The sequence below is a fragment of the Spinacia oleracea genome, chromosome 6 (assembly GCF_020520425.1).
Source record: "Spinacia oleracea cultivar Varoflay chromosome 6, BTI_SOV_V1, whole genome shotgun sequence".
Lineage (NCBI taxonomy): Eukaryota > Viridiplantae > Streptophyta > Magnoliopsida > Caryophyllales > Amaranthaceae > Spinacia > Spinacia oleracea.
In genome coordinates this window covers 138,081,217-138,103,597 of record NC_079492.1, presented here as the reverse complement: position 1 = coordinate 138,103,597, position 22,381 = coordinate 138,081,217, and the positions used below count along the sequence as shown (strand labels likewise).

The 22,381-nt window shown below is 35.5% G+C and overlaps 3 protein-coding genes across 3 annotated transcripts; 1 reads left to right on the top strand and 2 right to left on the bottom strand.

The window, feature by feature from the left end:
• Positions 1–13,354: 13,354 nt before the first annotated feature.
• On the top strand, positions 13,355–16,414 carry LOC110784981 (cyanidin 3-O-galactoside 2''-O-xylosyltransferase FGGT1-like). Its single transcript, XM_021989426.2, has 2 exons — positions 13,355–14,373; positions 15,691–16,414. Exons 1-2 carry the CDS (start codon positions 13,476–13,478, stop codon positions 16,182–16,184), a joined length of 1,392 nt encoding a protein of 463 aa, XP_021845118.2. The 5' UTR covers positions 13,355–13,475; the 3' UTR covers positions 16,185–16,414.
• Positions 16,415–16,541: 127 nt separating this feature from the next.
• On the bottom strand, positions 16,542–17,285 carry LOC110784907 (cytochrome P450 72A14-like). Its single transcript, XM_056832845.1, has 2 exons — positions 17,103–17,285; positions 16,542–16,993 (listed from the first exon to the last, which is right to left on the bottom strand). Exons 1-2 carry the CDS (start codon positions 17,283–17,285, stop codon positions 16,565–16,567), a joined length of 612 nt encoding a protein of 203 aa, XP_056688823.1. The 3' UTR covers positions 16,542–16,564.
• On the bottom strand, positions 17,282–18,181 carry LOC130459136 (cytochrome P450 72A552-like). The gene is made up of 3 exons (XM_056832844.1): positions 18,047–18,181; positions 17,667–17,833; positions 17,282–17,516 (listed from the first exon to the last, which is right to left on the bottom strand). Exons 1-3 carry the CDS (start codon positions 18,179–18,181, stop codon positions 17,282–17,284), a joined length of 537 nt encoding a protein of 178 aa, XP_056688822.1.
• Between the last annotated feature and the right edge of the window lie 4,200 nt (positions 18,182–22,381).

Sequence of the window (22,381 nt, the reverse complement as noted above, 5' to 3'; positions counted from 1 at the left end):
TGAATATTCGAAATTCGGGTGTTCTGTCCTTCCGGTCCGAGTTTGGACCTGTGAAAACCTATATCTTCTTTGCTTTATTCTCTTTCTCCCTCTCCTCTTACAAGTAGAGGCGCATATAGGGGTGGCCCTCCCCCCCAACAATTTCATAAAATACTTATTTATAATAATAAATACTAAAATACATTACTACGTAGTAAATGTTACTTGCCTCAATGCTTATTTATAGTTTAATAACTCTTATGCACTCCTTGGTATAGGGTTCAAATCCTTAAACCACTCTTTTCCTTTTTAGTTTTATCTTTTTTCTCACCGCCCCCCGCCCCCCATTTAGTTTCACTTTTTTCCTTGCCTCCCAAACGTTGATTTTTTTTGCTAAACCACTGTTTATATGGTTTCATTTTAGTGGTCGTTCAACTCGAAAACTAGTCTAATATTCGAAAAATAAGCCTATTCCTTACCCTTTTATTAAATTTTATTCAACTATTACACCTTAGGGTATGTACTATTTGAGTTATTTTATCTGAACGTATCTTATTTTAAATTATTCGAACGTATATTATCTTATCTGACCTTGTTTATTTTATCTGAAAAAAACTTATTTGTCTAAAATAAACGTATGTGTGTGTGTGAACATGTCTTGATCTGGAAAAACTTATTTTTGTCTTTGGTTTAATATTCGATGTAGTATTTATCAAGGTTGTGTCATGCTTATTGAAAAGAAAGTTTAATAACTTAGTATCTTTTCTTTCTCGAATTTATAATTTCTACTTATCTTTTTATTTAATAGTTCCTTAATCTTGAATAATGAAAAATAAATTTAAGATTTTTTTTCATTTTTTTTTGTCTTTGATCATTTGATGGGTAATATATTTGTTTTTACTTTACATTGTAATCTAATGAAAAATATTTATGCGCAATTTCGAGTAACGAAAATCGATGTGTAGCTATGTCGCTATGTGATTTTCGTTTATTATACTTAATTCTATGTAAAAAAATTCTCACTATCTCCCATCTTACCTATTTTTCTATTAAATTATAATATATAAGCTTACAATAGCTTATTGTATGAAACTCCCTATAAAGGCTATTGCAACGATTACATTCGGACGGAGAGAGTACATATTATTATGTTTTATTATTTACTCAATTATTCTAATAAGACACTGGAATTGTAAAAGACTCTATAGTAGAATTTTAAAACTCAAAACTCCCGTACCAAAAAAAGAATTTGAGTCTAGGGGTGGGGTTGAGGCGACCGTGGATACACGGTTGGGTGATAGCTCGAGGATGAGTTTGATTTGTATCCGTTAAGAAGAAGATTGGGAGGGGAGAGTACCTTTTCTATCGTGGGTGACAGAGATATGGATGAAAATTTTAGAGTACGAGTGTGGAGACCTGGACCAGCCTCAAAGTCATGACTAGCTGAATAAAGTAAATAGTGGAGTAGGTATTATCCATCATTACTTTTAATTAGAAAAATATCTATAAGTTATATCTGTCCAAGGTATAATGTAATTAAACAACCAAATTGTCAAATACTCTTAGAATTTTAAAATTTAAAACTCTCTTATCAAAAAATAATATCGGGTCCATCCGTCTAGGGCTTGGTTTGAGGCGGGTGTGGATACACGGTCGGGTGATGAAGCGAGGTTAATTTTATTTTTTGCACGCGAGGATGGAAATAAGACGGGGGTGAGTATCGTACCTATATATCGTGGTGATGGGAATGGGGATGAGAATTTTAAGGTAGGTGTTGAGAGACCAGTCCCACTCCGCTTCGAAGTTATCTCTAGCTGAATAAAGTATATGGCGAGGTAGGTGTTAAAAGATAGGGTAATGATGTAGATGATAAGGGAGTATTAAGTGGGTATGACTATCGAAGTAAAGAGCGGATGACTGGATGAGAATAAATTTATGTTTGACATGAGTTATGAAAGAGGAAGAACATAGATTTATCTACGTACTCTTATTTTATTTTATTTTGAATTTGTTAAATAAATAAGACACGGTATGGGGTGTAACAGATCTATCCATCATTAGTTTTAATAAGAAGATTATCTATAAGCCCTATTTTGATAATAATTGTCTATAGCTATAGTTTAGATATGCAAACTTATTATTCATATCATAAATCGTGAATCGTACGCGTACTATACTAGTTTCAAACTAATACGGAGTACAAGTTTCACAAACGCACATACTCCCTCCGTCCCTTAATACTCGCACCGCTTTCCTTTTCGGGCCGTCCCTTAATAATTGCACCGTTTCTATAAATGGAAATTTTTATCAATATTATATTATTTCTCACACTTACCTACTACCCCACCTATACCCCTATTTTTACAAAAATTATTTAAATATTTACATCCACCTCTTACACATTTCCCACTAACAATATTAAAAAAATACTCCACTATCAACTAACAACATTAAATTAATAAGTCAATTCAAATGTCTTGAACTCCGCACCAGTCAAACCGGTGCGAGTATTAAGGGACGGAGGGAGTAGATAGTAATGTAGAATATAATACAAAAAAAAGTACTCCCTCTGTTCCTTTATGTTCTTCCCGTTTGGGAAATGGTGTGGAAATTAAGAAAATGGAATCTTGTAATGATGGGGTGTAAGAGTAATGATTGAATGTAAGAGAAAGTAATAAAGTAGTAAAAGAAAGTAATAAAGAAATGAAGGAGAGAGAAGATATTTTTAATAAATTAATAAAAAATCATAAAAGTGGGATTGAGTGGGTGAATAGGGAAATGTGAATTAATTAAATAAGGGATGATGGGGAATTTTATGGTAAAAAGGTATGTTCAAAAAAGGAAATGGAAAGAACATATAGGAACGTCCGAAATAGAAACGGGAAGAACAAAAAGGAATGGAGGGAGTACGAAGTATATATTACTCCTATATATATCCTTTTTGTTTTCTTTGAACCTTTTCATTTAAGTATTCTTCTTTAAAATTTTCTCTATTTCAATTTAGTCTTTTCTTTATGACAAAGATAAAATCTTTCTTTTAACATCCTATTACACCAACGATGAGTCCCTTTATGTATTTAATAATCTGTTAAAGTTCATGATCTTGCATGAACTAATTACTGAAACATCAGTAAGAACAAAAGAGAATATGAACATAGAGAGAAAGAGAGGGAATTCTTATTATTGAATTGAATTCTTGAATGATTACAGCAACAACTAGAACTATAAATACAAGCTGATTGGTGAGGTGTCTCAACCAATTAGAGTGAAGCAAAAGTACAGCTCAGCATCTACAATGATCTATTACATGTAACTGAATGCTAACTAACTCCCTGAATTCTAGGGATGGTAGTTAGAGCTGATGTCATCTGTATGATGTCATGCACTGATGTCATCTGTATGATGTCATGCACTTCTAGAAGCCTCTTGCATCTGTGCTGAGTTGCTGCTCTTGTTGTGATGAAGTGTGCTGTGGTCAGAAGAACAATGCACACCAACACCCCCCCTTCAAACTTGGTATGGGTAAGGGATTGACCATGCCAAGTTTGGATGATAATGTTCTGTGTTGACAGCCAGGAAGTATCTTGGTGAAAATGTCAGCAAGTTGGTGTGTAGTAGGAAGATAGCTTAATTGTAAGAGACCTTCAAGAACCTTATCTCTAGTGAAGTGACAATCCACTTCAATGTGTTTTGTCCTTTCATGAAAAATGGGATTTTTAGCTATATGAAGGGCAGATTGGTTGTCACAATGAAGCTGAACAGGTTGTAGATTATGGATGCCTAATTCCTTCAAAAGTCTAACTATCCAAGAAACCTCACTAGCAGCCTGTGACATGGCTCTGTATTCTGCTTCAGAAGAACTTTTAGACACAGTAGATTGCTTCTTAGATTTCCAGCTGATAGGAGAGTTACCTAGAAGAAGTATGTAACCTGTGACTGATCTTCTGGTAGAAGAACAAGCTGCCCAATCAGAGTCAGAAAAGGCTTGAAGAGTGAGATGATTTTCAGCTTTGAGTAGAATGCCCTGGCCTGCTGTATGGTTAACATATCTTAGAGTATGAGTAAGGGCATCAATGTGAGAAAGTGTAGGAGAATGCATAAACTGACTTAGAGACTGTACAGCAAATGCAAGGTCTGGCCTAGTATGAGTTAGGAAATTGAGCTTCCCAACATAACATCTGTATAGATCAGCATTGGGATAAGGTTCACCTTCTGTAGAGAGTTTGAGATGCAGAGGAAAAGGGGTGACAGCAGGTTTAGAAATGTCAAGTTCACACTCAGATAGCAACTCTTTAGTGTACTTTCTTTGAGTGAGAATATAACCATCTGGAGTATGTGTAACTTCAATTCCAAGGAAGTAGTTTAGAAGTCCTAGATCCTTAATGCTGAAGGTGTTGTGAAGGTGAGATTTGAGAGAAGAGATTTCTGTCTCATCAGACCCTGTGATGATGATATCATCTACATACACAGCAACAATTGTAATGTGTGATGATTGATGTTTGATAAAAAGAGAGTAATCATTTTTTGATTGTCTGTAACCTTGAGATTTGAGTTCATCAAGGAGACGAGCAAACCATTGTCTGGAGGCTTGTTTCAAGCCATAGAGTGACTTGGAAAGTTTACAGACATGACCAGGAGGGGCAGTGAGTCCTTCAGGAACCTTCATGTAAACCTCTTCATCCAATTTACCATGGAGAAATGCATTATTGATATCTAACTGGAACAATTTCCAGTTTCTGCTGGCTGCAAGTGAAATCAGGCATCTTACAGTGGACATCTTCACAAGTGGAGAGAATGTTTCATGGTAATCAATACCATATTTTTGAGTGAAACCCTTAGCAACCAATCTGGCCTTGTATCTTTCTATAGTGCCATCTGCATGCTTTTTTATTCTGTACACCCACTTGCATCCAATGGCCTTCTTTCCCTTTGGAAGAAGAACAAAATCCCAAGTATGATTATTGTTTAAAGCAGTGATTTCCTTTTCCATTGCTTCCAACCAGTTAGTATCTGAAGCAGCTTCTCTGTAAGATGTTGGCTCAATATGGTGCAAAGAAGCAGCAATTAGAACCTTTTGCTGATCAGGAAGACTGTCATAAGCAATAAGATTGCACCAGTGTTTGACAGGTTTAGAACAAACAAAATCCTGTAAATGAGCTGGAGGTTTAGAAGTTCTTGTTGATCTTCTGTGAGGCTGATCAGTAGGTGCAGACTGATTAGGAAGAGATGTAGAAGAAGTAATAGATACCGTGGGAGAAGATGAATGAGTTGATATAGGTGCTGGAGAAGCGATGGGAGTTGAAGAAGGAGTATGTGAGTGTGGGTTAGAAATATCAGATAGAGGTGTATCTGAATTGGGATTAATGTGTTCTGAAAAGGATGTGACAACAGGAAGGAAGAATTGATTATCATAGGCTGATTTAGGAGTGGAAGAATAATGAAAGGGAAAATGATGTTCATAGAATGTAACATCTCTAGAAGTGAGAATCTTGTTAGTTGTGAGATTGAGAACTTTATAGGCCTTTTGAGTGGAAGGATAACCAATAAAAACACAAGGATCAGCTCTTGGATCAAATTTTGATCTCCGAACTTTAGAAGTTGTAATGTAACACAAGCAGCCAAATACCTTCAAGTGGGACAGATTATGTTTGGTTTTGAACAACTGTTCATAGGGAGTGGAGAAATTGATGCTTTTCAGTGGCATTCTGTTGATTAAATATGTTGCTGCAAGAACACAACTACTCCAGTATTTGTCAGGTAGCTTGGACTGAAAAGACAATGCTCTAGCTGTCTCAAGTAGGTGCTTATGTTTTCTTTCAACAACACCATTTTGCTGAGGTGTGTGACTGCAACTTGTTTGTCCCAAAATGCCTTTTCTGAGAAATATATCTTTCATGCCACCCTCAGTTAGATCAGGTGCATTGTCTGATCTTACATATTTGACAGAAGTTCCAAAATGATTCTCAACATATGACAAAAACTGAGACATGATTTGAACTGAATCTGTTTTATTTCTCATGAGGTGTGTCCAAGTCATCCTAGTATAGTCATCAACAATAGTGAGAAACTGATTACACTTAGATGAATCAAGAACAGAATAGGGCCCCCATACATCAATATGCAACAATTCAAAAGGCTTATTAGTCTTGATGAAACTACTTGGAAAAGGTAATCTGGTCTGTTTGGCCATAGGACATATTTGACAAAAAGTTTCAGCTAAGCAACCATGTACATCAACACCTGTTAGTCCCTTTATTTTACCAAAAGACATATGCCCTAGTCTAAAGTGCCAGAGTTTGGCCTCTTGTACTGCAGTAGACTTGGTAGTAGACAATGCAAAAGGTTTTGAAGCTGTATTATTCTCTGATGTCAACAGATCTTCACTCAAGCTGTACAGACCCTTCTCCAACTTACCAAGCAGAATACGCTTGTTCTTGGAAAGGTCCTGAATGTAACATTCACCATTTGTAAATGAGACTGAACAATTTTCATCACAGCACAGTTTAGAGATAGATATCAGATTAAACTGGAACTCTGGAACATGCAAAACATTTCTGAGAATGATTCCTCCACCTAAGTTCACTGAACCCTTGTTCTTTACTTGTAATTCAGTTCCATTAGGTATAGTGATTGTATGATGTCCATCATGCATAGGTTCAAATGATGTAAAGAGAGACAAGTCTGAACACATGTGGTCACTGGCACCACTATCTAATATCCACTTTAATCTGAAATTAGATAGGAGACAGAATGTACCTTGAGGTTGATAACTGGTTGCCATTCCAAGTGAGTGAGTACTTGAATTATCAACTTGATTAGCATTTTGTTGGCTATGTAGACACTTCATTAATTGACTGTACTGCTCTTCAGTGAAAGAAGCATGGACTATACCAAATTCTGAATTTTCTTGAATGTCTTGAGAAACATCCAAGTTGGCTGCTGCTGCAACTCTCTTTCCTTTTCCTTTAAAATCCTTTGGATAACCATGAAGCTTCCAGCACTTGTCAATAGTATGATTTTTCATTTTGCAGTGTTCACAGAATAGGCTATTTCTAGTGTTATGATCACTAGAATTTTTGATATGATATCCAGTTCCTGCATACTGAGAATTAGAACCAGAATTAAACTGATTCCTGTAAGGTTTGTTCTCAAATCTCCTAGCACTGAATGCACTAGATGGATAGATGTATCTGAACTCTATGATTATTCACTTCCTTTTGTTGTTCCTCCTGAAGTAATAATCCATAGGCTTTTGAGATAGTAGGTAACGGATTCATCATAAGTATAGTACTCTTAGGAAGTTCATATTTCTGATTCAATTTCATAAGAAATTGAATTAGCCTTTGATTCTGTTGAGTTTTGAGTAACTGCTGTGTGAGTGTGCAACTACAGCCAGTGCATACACAGACATGCAATGGTTCTAAGCCATCCAGCTGGTCCCATAACATTTTAATTTTAGTGAAAAAACTGGCAATTAATTCATCATCACCTTGAGTTAGCTCACTGAGTTGTTGTTGCACAGAAAAGAGTTGAGGTCCTGATTCTCTGCAAAATCTGTCCTCTAACTCAAGCCATATTGCTCTTGCTGTTTTGAGATATAACACACTCCTTGCTATTTTAGGTTCCAAGGAAGCAAGCATCCAAGAAATCACTAAGTCATTGCACCTGATCCAAACTCTATAGTTTGCAGAATTTGCTGCTGGTTGATTTAGGCTGCCATCAACAAAGCATAACTTGTTTCTAGCTGACAATGCTATCATCATTGATCTCCTCCAATCATTGAAATTTTTACCTTCTCCTTCGAATTCAAAACTGACTAACTTTGTAGCATTTAGATCACTATTACTCAAATAGTAAGTAGAATTAGGATTTAGTGTTTGATCTTGCTGTTCTGTAGGCATTTTGATGATGCAAAACTACAGATTATTGTGACTTGTCTGTGAAAGATTTGAAAAAGAGAAAGAAAAGATGCAGAATCAAACGATCATCTGCTCTGATACCATGTTAAAGTTCATGATCTTGCATGAACTAATTACTGAAACATCAGTAAGAACAAAAGAGAATATGAACATAGAGAGAAAGACAGGGAATTCTTATTATTGAATTGAATTCTTGAATGATTACAGCAACAACTAGAACTATAAATACAAGCTGATTGGTGAGGTGTCTCAACCAATTAGAGTGAAGCAAAAGTACAGCTCAGCATCTACAATGATCTATTACATGTAACTGAATGCTAACTAACTCCCTGAATTCTAGGGATGGTAGTTAGAGCTGATGTCATCTGTATGATGTCATGCACTGATGTCACCTGTATGATGTCATGCACTTCTAGAAGCCTCGTGCATCTGTGCTGAGTTGCTGCTCTTGTTGTGATGAAGTGTGCTGTGGTCAGAAGAACAATGCACACCAACATAATCCATACCCAAGTCTCTAAATTATGTATTTTTTATACCAAATATAAATAAAAAGGAACATAACTCAATTTTCAATAGCTAATTACTATTTTATTTTCTTGGTTTATGTTGCTACACTAACAAAAAAGAATAATTTCTCATTATAATTTTTTTGTTTTTGAGTTGCTGGTTAGGAAAGAAAATTAAGCGGATTGGACAACCTGAACTATCCTTTCCGGTGAAGTAAATACGTTTCGGAATATTAAAACAATACTTCGTACAAGAGAGCTCCATGAAACCCAACATCAAGCACCGACCAAAACCCAGCCCAGTGTGAAGTAATCTCAATGAAATGAAGGGAGTATTTCATAGTAAAATACGAGAGGGATGGAGTGTTATTTTTTAAACTTTTTTTGCTTTATACTTAGGCCTTGTTCTGTTAACCTTATTTCTACTTATTTCAGGAAAAATAAGATCAGATAAGTTCAATTCAGGAAAAATAAGGGTTAACCAAGTACAATTCATAACTAATATCAGGTGAATAGGACACACCCTTACTATTTACACAACTCAAATGCACATACAGCCGGCCAATCACTAATATAACCCATTTCAAAGATAAAAAGAAGATGAAATTAAAAATAACATAAAAAACAAGACGAATCTAACAATATAACATATGATAGTGGAGCCAGAAACTATTTGTTTGGGGGCAGGATGTCAAAAATATTGGATTAATAAAAAAAGATGCTTGCTTGAGTCTATCAAATACTCTTTACCGCTAAACCAAATTATGATCTTTTTCCATTAAATTGTACGTAGCCGTTTCTGAAAAAAACTTGGGGGCAGCTGCCCACACCCCGCCACCGCTTCCCTAGCTTCACCACTGATCACAAGAGACTAAAATGTATATATTATATATATATATAATAGTGAGAATTTACCGTCCATAATTTTATAAGTTAGACCCATATTAATTTAAAGCGTAAATAATTTTATAAAAAGCTCCAAAAATATCTTTCCCCACTTATCCTTCGAATGATAAAATGGGAAGTTAGCAGAGAAGAGAGATTATGGGTGATCGAAAGGATACTGAAGTGTGAAGCTTCCTGTCAGATGAGGAAGTTTCGTGGAAGTTTCTTCGAATACTGGTAAAAAAAGCTACTTAATTTGTCTTTTACCATAATTCGTAAAAAAAAACAAGTATCATATTCTGCAGAGAACAACCTAGATTGAACTTCAGCTCGTTATCATCTAAAACTAACAAAAGCTCTTCGATCACATGATGGCAGATTGGCAGGCCACTTCAATTTAATTCTGTTGCAATGCACTTTCATCTGTCACTCTTCTACGGAGTATGTTCTATCACAGTGGCAACAAGAATTATATTTGGAATCAAGCCTACATATATATAACTATGGTGTACATCCATAAATAGTCGAGTGGGGCCCGGTCAAATGACTACAGAGTAATTCGTAATAATCTGTTAGGAGCAATAGCAATAAGTGGTTTGTTTATGTACGAGTTCATATCGTCGAGGCGTGTCAGCAAACATTTTTATTGTTCGATAAAGTTACAAACTCGTTCTCAGGTTACTGAACTGTAACCGGTGGGTCTCATGAGTCATGACTCATGACATAACATTTTGAATAAGTTTGTTTATTGTTGGTTGTGAAAAGGTTTGTTATAACTTGTAAGAGGGGTTTATGCATTACTAATGTGACATATGAATAAATCTCTAACAAAGTTTATTCTATTACTCTGTACTATTGCCCTTAGAACCGACCTCCACTATGTTATCTTCAGTCTTCTCATATATTATATATGGATTTTTTTTTTTTTTTAGAGAGAGCCACCAAACGCAAAACGACAAATGATGTAGATGAGGTTCGATTTCATATCTTGGATACCAGTGTACCAATCCACAAGACTTTACCAACTAAGCTAGTTGACATCCACGTAGATTATGGATTTGAGTGTACAATGTTCATTGTTCCGTTTGTGCATCAAAATAACACATGCATTCACGGTCGTCCCCGGCAATTTGGAGGGCAATTATTTAATGTAAAGGGGGCTGGTGAAGAATCGAACTCTGGTCTCAACTACCATACTTATGAGTCCTTACCAACAAGGACAAAGATTACATAATACATAACAAAGCAACTTCTAAATATATAATATTTGTTCTTGGGGGTTTAACCAACATAGTTCTTTTTGGGGCCCCAAAATTTTTGTGGCCCGGTGTTGTAGGTCCGGCTAGACCTCCCTTTAGCCTGCCCTGCATGCATTCTCTATTTCTATAGTAAAATCAATCTATTAATAAATTAAGTCACATGTACAATATATACAAAAGAAATTTGAATTAATGAAATATACACTACAAGAATTTGTATCTTTAATGACAACCTAATAACGACGGGTCAAAAATTCTATCGCAAAGGCTTTTGCGAGGGGGCTAACAACCCAACAAAGACGGGAACAACCGTCGCAAACATCTTTTACGACGGGTTAACGACGGGATTTTTTTTTATCTATGACGGATTCGCGACAGGAAATCCCGTCATTAATCAATGATTATCGGCCTTTAGCGATAGGATTTCTCGTAGTTAATGGTACAATTATTTTGTAGTGATATAATACATAACAAAATAAATCAAAAGTATCTTTCATCAGTACTACGAGTTTACGATCGCTGAGAAAATCTTGCACTGGATGAATCTCCTGTACGGATGTATAGATGGAATATACAACATTTTAGAAGAGATGGTCTAATAATTTGTAGGAGTCATAGAGGGTACGTGATTTAATTTTCATATACAGAGTATGATTTATCAGCTGATTGTATCTGAATAATCGATAATTAACTTTTGTAATCCTTCATAGTTCTTTGTCACTGAACCAATTTTACGGTTCACCCCACATACTTAATTAACTAAACTCCGAAAAACTAAAGAGCCTACTATAACTTATTCATTATAATTGAGAGATTAATCGATTCGTTATCAGTGACGACCTTACTCATTGTAATTTTGGCTATAAATAGTGAGGCTTGTATGCCAAATAAAAAACACCAAAACACATCAAACAAATCTCGTGAAAAACCTATTATTGTTAATGCTTGTCTAACACAAAAATATGTCTTTCAATATACAAAAATTTATATAAGACCGTCTCATGTATAATGTATATAACCAATTTCTTACTAAATAGTTTTACTTATTAATCAAATAGTTACTCAATGTGATCAAATAGTTAAACTCTATTATTATTATTATTATTATTATTATTATTATTATTATTAATACTCTCCAATCAAATATTTATAATTACTAATAATTTTTAGTCAAATAGTTATCATTCTTAATGTTGACACCAACCGTCTTATGGATATTACGGTCTCGTATCATCCTCCCTTGAATATATCAACGTAATATCTTATTAAGGATTCCTAATAGGTTGACATTGTGGTTGTATAAAGACTGAATGGCTCAATTTATCCCGAGATTATGACACACAAGCTAGTAAACGGTCAATTTAAGAGCATCTTATTTTACTGGTCGTGTGATACATTTCCTATCGTGTTTCAATGATAATTATGACACGTAAAATTATCCACTAATTCACCTAACAGATCGAGTGGGATAGGCCAAAATACAGAAATTGGAAGGAAGTTTCAACAGAATATAGCCTACTAATGTACGGAGTACTAAACAAACTAAATCGGTACTCATATATAAAGTTAACATACCAAATTGTTTTCATGCTTTGCAAAAGGGAAAAGAAAAAAAAAACCCTGATTTAGGTTTTGTGCTTTGTTGCCTTTGTAGATGTTATAAATTGTTGTATACATAAATAATATGGTTGTGACGAGATTCAAATTCTTGTTTAACTTGGTAAGATACTCCCTTGATCTTCTTTCCACTTACAGTAATTGGTGTTTGGATTTTGTCACTAATAGTCAATACTTTGGATATGTTCTTTTTTCCATTTAGCTTACCAATGGCCTTTTTATTTTTTCATATACTTAAACATAATTTATTGTATTAATTGATAGTTTCAATTAAGCATTTTCCATCTATTTTCATACAACAATCTCAATTTGTTACTACAATGTACGTACATGATTGTCGATCATCTATCGCTTCAAGATTGAGTTCAAGCTAGATTGAGCATTAAGGTGATGGAACAGGATTTCAGCTCTCTGGGACAAGCTATAACATAGTTCAAAGTTTTTTTTTTTTTTTTTTTTTGACATAGTTCAAAGTTAGAGGGCCGGCCATAAGTATACTTAACTGTATGTCCGTATCAAAGAGACTAAGTTATGTAGGAGATATGACTAATAGTAGATGAAATTAGAACAACTTATTTGAAATTATGTCGTGGCGTGACACCAATTACTGCCATAAAGTTGAATTTTTCCCGCTACACACACATACTCATGGGAATCAATCTCACGGTTACACGACTCTTCATTTCCGGTGTGTACGAAGATGAAGATTGAGAACAGTCTTGAACAATGGGCCCATAACAATGAAGGATTTGTCTTTTCATGATAAAGAGGTTAATTTTCTGTGTGTTTGGAGGAAGAATCAATTGTCTTTTAAATAGGTCGAAAAGATCAATAAAATATAGAAGGTCCAATTAGACCATAAATGGAGGAACTCGCGGAAGCAATAAAGGGAATTTAATTTATAACTGTGAACAAATTAATTAGTTGATTTTACACAATCACTCCACTAATTACGCTCCAAAAACGATAATTGGTAGAAAAATAGACAATATTTTAGCCACGGAAGCTTTACTTCTTTTGAAGCAACATAATTTGTACTCTGTAGTTATCAACGTAAGAAACCCGGAAGTGGTAAAACTCCAACAAGATGTACTAGGGAGGAACAAAAATCTTGTGCTTTCGTGCACCTCGTGAGTCAGTGGCTGACGAGTAGCATAGTTGATAGTACAAAGCATCAAGTGCATTATTCGTACGCCTCATGGCTGACGAAGGATGATCACTGCCATCTTTATTAGTTGCTAGAAAAAGTACCTTTTCCGTAGTACAAATAATGCACTTGATGGTCACAAAAACTTAGCAAAAAGAAAAAAATGTGTGACAAGAAAACTTCATCTGTTTTAAACATAGCATTTTATCCATGGTTTGCTCTTGGCCACCTTACTTCATACCTCCGTTTAGCCAACAAACTTGCACAAAGGGGTCACAATATCTCCTATTTCATCCCTACTAATACACAACCTAGATTAGTCCCTAACAACCATTACCCTGACCACCTTACTTTCATCCCTGTCTCCGTCCCACCCGTGGACGGCCTCCCTCCCGGAGCCGAGACCACCAACGATGTCCCCTCCTCGGCCATTCCCCTTCTTATGACTGCCATGGACTTGACCCGTGACACTATTGAGGCCCATTTGGTTAGTATCAAATCCGACATGGTCTTTTACGACTTAGCTTATTGGATTCCCGAGCTAGCCCGAAAACACGGGTTCAAGTCAGTGCACTACATGACAACATATATAGCAAGCTGTGCTTATTTTGCCCCTGGTTTAATGTCGGGTCATCAGTCCACTGGGACAGAACTTATTGCGCCACCACCGGGTTTTCCATCCCAGCATTTCCGGATGCAAGCACACGAGTCCGAGGTTGTGGCCGTAGATGTAGGTGAAAACCAAGATGGACTTGGTTTAGAAAGTGTAACAATATTTGATAGGCTGCGTATAGCTTTTGGCGAATGTGACGCAATCGGAGTCAAGAGTTGTAAGGAGATGGAAGGGGTTTACATTGAGTATTGTGAGAAGATATTTGGTAAGCCTGTGCTACTAGCAGGACCTATGGTCCCGGAAACTCCATCTTCTACACTTGATGATTATTTTGATGGCTGGTTAAAAGGTTTTGGTGCTGCTACTCTGATTTATTGTGCATTTGGGAGTGAATGTGTTTTGGATATTAACCAATTTCAACATCTCCTTCTTGGACTAGAGCTCACAGGTACCTACTCCCATTTCATTATCATCTTTACAATTACTATTTGTATAATTTTATATTAAGACATAAAAGAAAGGTGTCTAATTAATAAAACGGGTGAATGTAATAATATATGGATAAAGTAAGTGATAGAGTGTAAAAAGGTGGGTGAGTGAAAAGAATTAATAAAGTAAGAGAAAATAGAGATACAGTAATAAAGTTTCACGTCAAAAGTAGTATAAAACGAGATGTAAAGAAAAACTAGTATGTAACCCGGGCGTTGCCCCGGATTTTGACTTTTATTCGGGATTTTTTTTTAAAATATATGCACGTAGAGATGGTGTCATCATTAAATTACGGTGGTGACATAGGATTAGTAGCCGATCAACAACCTCCCCGATTAAACCCCACATCCAAAAATCTAAACAAAGTCGGATCTTTTTCTTCAAAATAATAATTGACATTTATGAATTAAGTAATCAGTGATTTTTTTGCATTCACTTATTCAATGTATTGTTTATTGTAAAAAGAATATATAGGATTATATGGAAAGATATTAAATAAGTTGTAGTTGGCTAAGATGGTAAGAAGTGTAACTTTTAACAAAGAGGTTTGGTGTTCGATCCTTGTTAGATATTTTTTGGTTGTAATGACATGTCATGATGCTAATTAGTGGTGACGTGACGTAATAAGGAGAGGTATACGTGACACGTATACGTTCTTCAAAACGCCTTTTAATATATTAGTATAGATATGAAACAGATTATAACAAATAATGTAAAGATCATTATGAAACAGATAAAGTATATAATTTTGTCCCAAACTAATTGTCATGTACCATGTTCCTAGTGCAGACATTCTTAAAAGGACTTAGTCCACACTAAATTTATCATGGACCATGTCTTAAAATAAAGTCAACAAATTGTTCCTAGTTTATTTTGGCATTTTATTAGGATTATTATGAAAAAATATCAAATTAGTGTCGTTGATACATGTTGTGCTTGAACAATGTAATTTTAAGTCATAATTCGCTTTTAAAAACATAGGGTTACTATGCTTCAAAAAATGGTTACTATGCTTCAAAAAATGGTTACTATGTCCTAAGAATTTTGGTGTTTAATTTATTACAGTTATTATATGAACAATAAATATTAGCCGACCCCAAATCATTTTGGGACTAAGGCTTTGTTGTTGTTGTTGTTGTATTATATGAACAATAAATGTCACTATGAATGTAAAAATTGTGCTAGAGAAAACTATAAATTTTAGGTCCGCACTAATATTAGCGTGGACCAGGTCCACGCAAGAATAATCCTATATCAATTATCATTATCTTTGCAGGAAGGCCATTTTTGGTGGCCATGAAGCCGCCTAAGAAGTATGAAACAATAGAGTCGGCCTTACCAGAAGGGTTTGAGAAGAGAACAAAAGGAAGGGGAATCGTACATGAGGGTTGGGTGCAGCAACAACTGATATTGCAACATCCATCAGTAGGATGTTTCATAACTCATTGTGGAGTTGGGTCTCTTTCGGAAGCTATGGTCAGCAAATGTCAAGTAGTGTTGATGCCTCAAGCTGTAGACCAATTCATCAATGCGAGGATGATGAGTTTAGAGTTGAAGATTGGGGTTGAGGTTGAGAAGAGAGAAGATGATGGTTTGTTCACAAAGGAGGCTGTGCATAAGGCGGTCTCTTTGGTGATGGAGGAAGAAAGTGAAGTCGCAAAAGAGATGAGGGTAAGTCATGATAAATGGAGAGAATTCTTATTACAGGAAGGTCTTGAGGATTCTTATATCAGTAGCTTCATTCAGAGTCTAAGACAGTTGATTGGATGAACACAAGCATGCAACACGTACTTTTTCAAGCCGGAAAATGATGGTCAATGGTCATTTTCCCACTTAAGGTCCTAGTCAACAACAAACTCAATTAAGGTCCCATTTTACCACTTTACTAATATAAAGTCGTTTTTCACAAAGTCGACCTCATAAAAGGTCATTTCGAACAAATTATCCTTATTCTAATTCTTTAATTAATACGCAATACATTTATATTTTTATTGGGTTAATTCTCCAACATTCTCTACCACTGCAAAATGTCATTGAGATGGATACCGAAATTTGAGGCCAAATAAATGTCTTCGAGCAACCTTATTGCATCCTCTAAAGCATACAACCCGAATTCTCTATAAAGATAAATACTTGCATACAAATTAAGCTTAATGTCGATGTAAAATGAGATGAGCACCATGCTGGGGTTGAAGGGCTAAAAGACTAGTTGGAACATGGATGTAGGACGGTGAAAGCTCGAAAGAGAAACGTTGTAAAATCATAGACAATGCCATTTTTGCCTCAACTAGTGCAAAGTTTTGGCCAATGCAAATCCTAGGACCCCAACCAAAGGGGAAGTATGAGTTATTCCCTTTAGTTGCCTTTGCAATCCCTTCTGCAAACCTTTCAGGCTTGAATTCTTTGGCATTATCTCCCCATATTTCAAGGTTCAAGTGAGCATGAATTATGGAGAATGAAACTCCTACCCCTTGTGGTATTACCAAATCTCCTAGTTTTGTGTCGCGATCATGAACTCTCCGTGATGTTGCAGGGACTTGCGGGTACAACCTTAGCACCTCATAGAGTATCGATGTCACCTAATAACAATAATCACAAACCAAATTACTTTGTGGGGGAAATAACTATGTATCAAAACCAAAATAATGAATCAAATTGATTGAAGTGGAAACTAATGAATGAACTTACAATCTTAAGGCGATTATGTATGCCATCAAAGTCTGGAGTTTTCATTCCAAACGTAGCAAGTACTTCTTCTCGTGCTTGTGTTTGCCAGTCTTGGTGCTTGGCTAACAAAACCAGTGTCCATGTTAGCGCCACTGAGGTGGTCTCTTGGCCAGCCAAGAAGAACAACTTGCATGCATCAATCATCTCAGGGAAACTTGATGTGACAACAGTTGTCGCTTGGTACTACCACTTCCATTTTCATTAACTTGTGCAGCTTCGTTTGCGTTGGATTCAAGCAGCATCCCCAACAAGTCATCTTTCGGAGCTTCTCCTGCCTCCATTACCTTTTTCCTTTGACGAATCAAATTTGTCAATAGGAGTTTTATTTCGTTGTCCGTTTCTTTCATCTTCCGGTTTCCCTTTGTTGGCATATATCTAACACATGCACATATGTGAACAAATTTATCATCAAACCAAAATGTAACTCGAAGTTGTCGCACGGAAATTAGTATGCATGTTCGACAGATTCCATTATATTTTTATGTACGTACTGTTCTTGATGGTTAAAACCTTTTTTGTACTTACTGATATCCTGGGATATAAGAATACTTGAGAAGACTAATAACAAGATTCTTCTGAACTGTGAGAATGTTGAATATCTTTCTTCCATCCTCAAAGCTACTTCCAAATGCAGCTTTAGCGATACCATCTCCCGTTAGAGTTGTGAAATATGGCCACAACCTCCGAAGAACCTGTTTTACAAACTAGCTTCTCCCACTTATTTAGTGTCTCAGTAACACAACTTTCAAAAGATGGGATCATAAGCTGCACGAAGAATGATACAATCGTCAATACACTTGGCAAAACTAACCTGTATACGTAAACGGACAAACCAGAACATATCTAAATGACTTGATTGTCACTTCTACTAAACTGATACGTACCGCGATTCAGTAATAAAATACCTTGAGCTTGTCAAGTTGAAAAGCAGGGTTGAGAAGCTTTCTGTGTTTAGCCCATTTCTGGCCCTCATAGTTCGGAAGTCCAGTTGAAAGTACTTGAGTATATGGATTCAATCTCGGTTTCTGAAAATTGTTCATCCTATTGAAAGCATCCTTTATTAACTCAGGTTGTGTAATTAGTATTGTTGGCACTGGTCCCAACCATGTGTAGATGTTTTTACCGGCACCTATAAATTGTTTATTTGTTGATTAGTTCAATATTGTGAATTAGAGATTTGCAAACTAATTTGTCAAACAACAATTACCAATATTGAACAAATAAGCAAGTAAATCAAGCATAAACGTATACATGACCATTCAAGGGTTCTAACTTCTAAACAAGCCACTTACACCGCTTGATCAGAATATAAAGAGATGAAACTAACAACATCTGGCCGTGAAAACCAACGCACCCTGCTTGATCACGCGAGGAAGAAGTATTTCGTAACTGCCGATGGCCTGCCTACGTGACTTTAATTTCATTCCACCTTTCATCCTCTCCTTATGCCTTCTTGGTTGTTTGTCCATTAATCCATCTCCGGCCACACTACATCAACCCCACAACTACGTATGCCTTCTATCCAACGGTGGAGCCAGAAATTTTTAATTGGGGGGGCCAAATTTTCTACGATGTATATTATACAGAATATAATCATATCCCTTTGAGAATAAAAAAAAAATATCGTGTGCTCAAAGTATACTCTTTAATCCTCTTTTGACCTTTTAAATAATTTGTTAATGTTTGCCATAAAAATCAAGTTGTCAAAGTAAGAATTGAAATAATTTTTTTGGAAAAAAAAAACATAACAACCAATAAATGAAAGAAGAATATGAAAGTAAAAACAAAAAGAAATAGTAGGCAACTAAAATTTGCATGTACTTGGGCTTGAACCTATGATGGGCTATCAAAATGTCCTATAAGTTTATATTTACCATCTCAGCTACTTGTTGTTTCTGTTTATAATTGCAACATTTAGTAATTATTCATAGCCATAGGGGGGGCCATGGCCCACCCCAGCCCCCCCTTGGCTCCGCCCCTGCTTCTATCTCGAAATGGTTGCAACTATTTCTCAACTTTTTCACTTCATTAAAACCTAGGGGAAAATATTTTGTTGCATGCGGTAGGAAAATATAGCTGACCCAACCCACCAACCCAATAATAAAGGGTTGGGTCAAGATTTTCAAATCGTTTAACTAAATATTTAAATGGGTCAACCCAACCAGTTTAATTTTTACACTTTCAAAGTACATTAAGTTGAAATGTTAAAGAGATATTGCCAACAGTGACGGAGCCATGTAGTTGCAAGGGGGTCCGCCGCCCCCAACGAAAAATTGTAAAAAAAACTTAATAGCTGAGAGATAAAAGACATTTTATTATATAGAACCGATCTCTTAGGTTATAATCCTAAGAGACCATCCTTTAGAAACAACTGGTCTCTTTCAGAAACAACTGATCCCTTAGAGTTATGAATAACTATGGATAATCCTAAGAGACCAGTCTTTAGAAACAACTGGTATATTAGAGTTTTGAATTTATTTCACCATGCATGAAACCCGTAGAGAATCATAGTAATAATTTTGTCCTATTTTTATATGAATATTTATTAATTTTAGGACGATACATTTTTTTAGTATTATATTGTGTGTTGCGGAAGATCACCAGACACAACACTCTAAAAATCCCGGGAACGCCACTGCAGACACGCCGAAAAAAAATCCTGGCTCTGACCCTGATTGGCAAACTAGAAACATGGAGCAATCTTAGCTAGATGGCAAACTAATTAAACTGTCAAAAATAACAATGTTTAAGAGACGACAAACTAATTAAAATGACAAAAACAACAATTAATCTTTAAGAGACGAAAGAATTAAAAAAAAAAAAAACTTACAAGAATTGTTGAGAATCTGATGGGTGAAAGGTTGAATACGATGGTAGTAATCATGAGTGAAAGGAATTGGTTTTTGTAAAGCTTGATTACGCAATGTAGAGCTTTGTTTCATATCTCCAATCAAGAATTTGTAGGAATTACCAATAAGACCTTGTTGTTTTAGACATTTCTCTAACCTTTTGGGATTTAACCACAACCCATTTAGTAATTTCCATAAGCATTTCAGTCAGGGGCGGAACCAAGAGGGGGCTGGCGGGGGCCATGGCCCCCCTATGATTCGATAAATAAAAAATTTGCAGTACTAGGCTACATGTTATAAGTAGCGTAGCTGGTTTGAATGTGATGGGACTTTTCCAAATCTCCTGGGTTCGAAGCTTGCTAGCGGCCTTTTCTTTTCTTTTTTTTTTATTCTTTTTCACTTGTACTTTTAATATTTGAGGGGTTATATAATAGTGTGCTATTACCTTACTTATACAACCGTATTACAGCTTTTTTGGAAAATATACGTACATCTTGGTTAAATTTATTGGGTAAAAGTTCATAAACTCAATACCTCTTATCTAAAATTCACAAATATGTTATACTTAAATGTATAATATGTTTAAAGTATTTAGAACAATTTTTATGTTTCTCTATATTGTAGAACTCTATGATATTTTATAAATCTGTTAATTTCTATCTCTATTCTCTTATCAGTAAAAATATTCATATCCGTAATTTATATTCTACTGCTTTGAATAAAATTTAAGAAAATCGAAGGAATATTACTTCAACCTTTGAAATATTATGTGCAATAAAATTTATCATTCGTATTATTTTTTAGACAAAGATAATATATTCGATCGTACGTTAACTTTTGGCCCCCCAAACTTCAATTTCTAGTTCCGCCACTGATTTCAGTATCACTATGCATAACAGAGCACCGACAAATGTAAATAAAACACTCATTTTTTCAGGTGAGTTATTCAAAAATTAATGCAGACAAACGGAATCGGACGTTACGTACGTTATATCAAGAAATTGGCATCTTAGTACGTCCTCGTGTACCTCGAGCACAGCATTTTATCACGTTGAATCACCTGAAATGGCGGACGACGGGATCGGACATATTTCTTGTTATTAATTTACTCCCTCCGTCCCGGAATACTCGACCCGGTTTGACCGGCACAGAGTTTAAGAGATTTGAATTGACTTATTTAATTTAATAGGTAGTAGCTAATAGTGAGGTATTATTTTAATGTAGTTAGTGGGAGGTGGGTTAAGAGGTGGGGTTGGGGGAGAGTAGGAGTTGAATTTTTAATTATTTTTTGTATGGAGTAGGGGGTAGGTGGGTTAATGGGGGGTGGAGTGAGAAATAATATAATATTGTTCGAATATTTCCATTTTTAGAAACAGGTCAAGTATTAAGGGACGGCCCGATAAGGAAAATAGGGTCAAGTATTCCGGAACGGAGGGAGTATTACAGCTCATGCACCCACCACATTACATTAATTAGAAAATAGAAGCTGATGAAGATGAACCAGGGTGAGTAACTGAGTATCTCAGGTATCCTTTCAGTACAGAGTTTGGAATTTTTTTCTTCCTTTTTTTGAACATCGGCTAAACAAATTGAGTAGAGTTTGTAAAAGGAGGAAAATATAGCTTGCTCGGTTGATTGAGGCGGTGCGACTAGGGGTGTAAATGAGCCGAGCCGAGCCGAGTTTTACCCTGTTCATGTTTATGTTCATTTAACTTATGCGAGCTCGAGCCCGAGCCCGAGCTTTTAACCGAGTTTAAAAATTTGTTCAAGCTCGGTTCGTTTAAAATATTTTGTGTTCGCGAACTGTTCGTGAACGGCTCATTTATTAATCGAGCCGAGTTTATAAACGAGCTTTCTTAAACGAGCTTTAGAGTATAACCACTTGAAAATCTAACAAATTATAATTATATCTAATAATAAATATTAAAGTATACATTACTTTATTTGATAAACAAACTAATAATTTAGAAAGAGTCAAAGAGCAATAATTTAGCAATTAAAATTTTATTTCAAAATATTTTTATTCTATTATAGATTCCAAAAGTCAAAAACATGATTTTTATTTATATTTGAAAAACGTATATATGGTAAAATATGATACATAACATAACTAGACGAACTTGTTCACGAACATAAATGAACGAGTTGTTCATGAACATAAATGAACAAGTTGTTCATGAACTTAAATGAACGAGCATACATATGTTCATGTTCAAACTCGTTTATTAAGCGAGCTTCAAAAGTTGTTCAAGCTCGGCTCGTTTAGTAAATGAACGAACATGAACGAGTTTTAAACGAGCCCGAGCCCGAGTAGTTTATTGACCGGCTCGGCTCATTTACACCCCTAAGTGCGACGAGTCGACGACTAATCAACCTAATCACTATTGTATA

What these genes read in the sequence shown, in the direction of transcription:
- LOC110784907 (XM_056832845.1), bottom strand. Translation starts at nt 17,285, where the DNA reads ATGATTGATGCATGCAAGTTGTTCTTCTTGGCTGGCCAAGAGACCACC. An exon ending in TACATAATCGCCTTAAGATT is followed by an intron (nt 16,994 to 17,102) that starts GTAAGTTCATTC and finishes TATTGTTATTAG; the next exon opens with GTGACATCGATACTCTATGA.
- LOC130459136 (XM_056832844.1), bottom strand. Translation starts at nt 18,181, where the DNA reads ATGAACAATTTTCAGAAACCGAGATTGAATCCATATACTCAAGTACTT. An exon ending in TTCAACTTGACAAGCTCAAG is followed by an intron (nt 17,834 to 18,046) that starts GTATTTTATTAC and finishes TTTGTAAAACAG; the next exon opens with GTTCTTCGGAGGTTGTGGCC. An exon ending in TCTTATATCCCAGGATATCA is followed by an intron (nt 17,517 to 17,666) that starts GTAAGTACAAAA and finishes TGCATGTGTTAG; the next exon opens with ATATATGCCAACAAAGGGAA.
- LOC110784981 (XM_021989426.2), top strand. Translation starts at nt 13,476, where the DNA reads ATGTGTGACAAGAAAACTTCATCTGTTTTAAACATAGCATTTTATCCA. An exon ending in TCTTGGACTAGAGCTCACAG is followed by an intron (nt 14,374 to 15,690) that starts GTACCTACTCCC and finishes TTATCTTTGCAG; the next exon opens with GAAGGCCATTTTTGGTGGCC.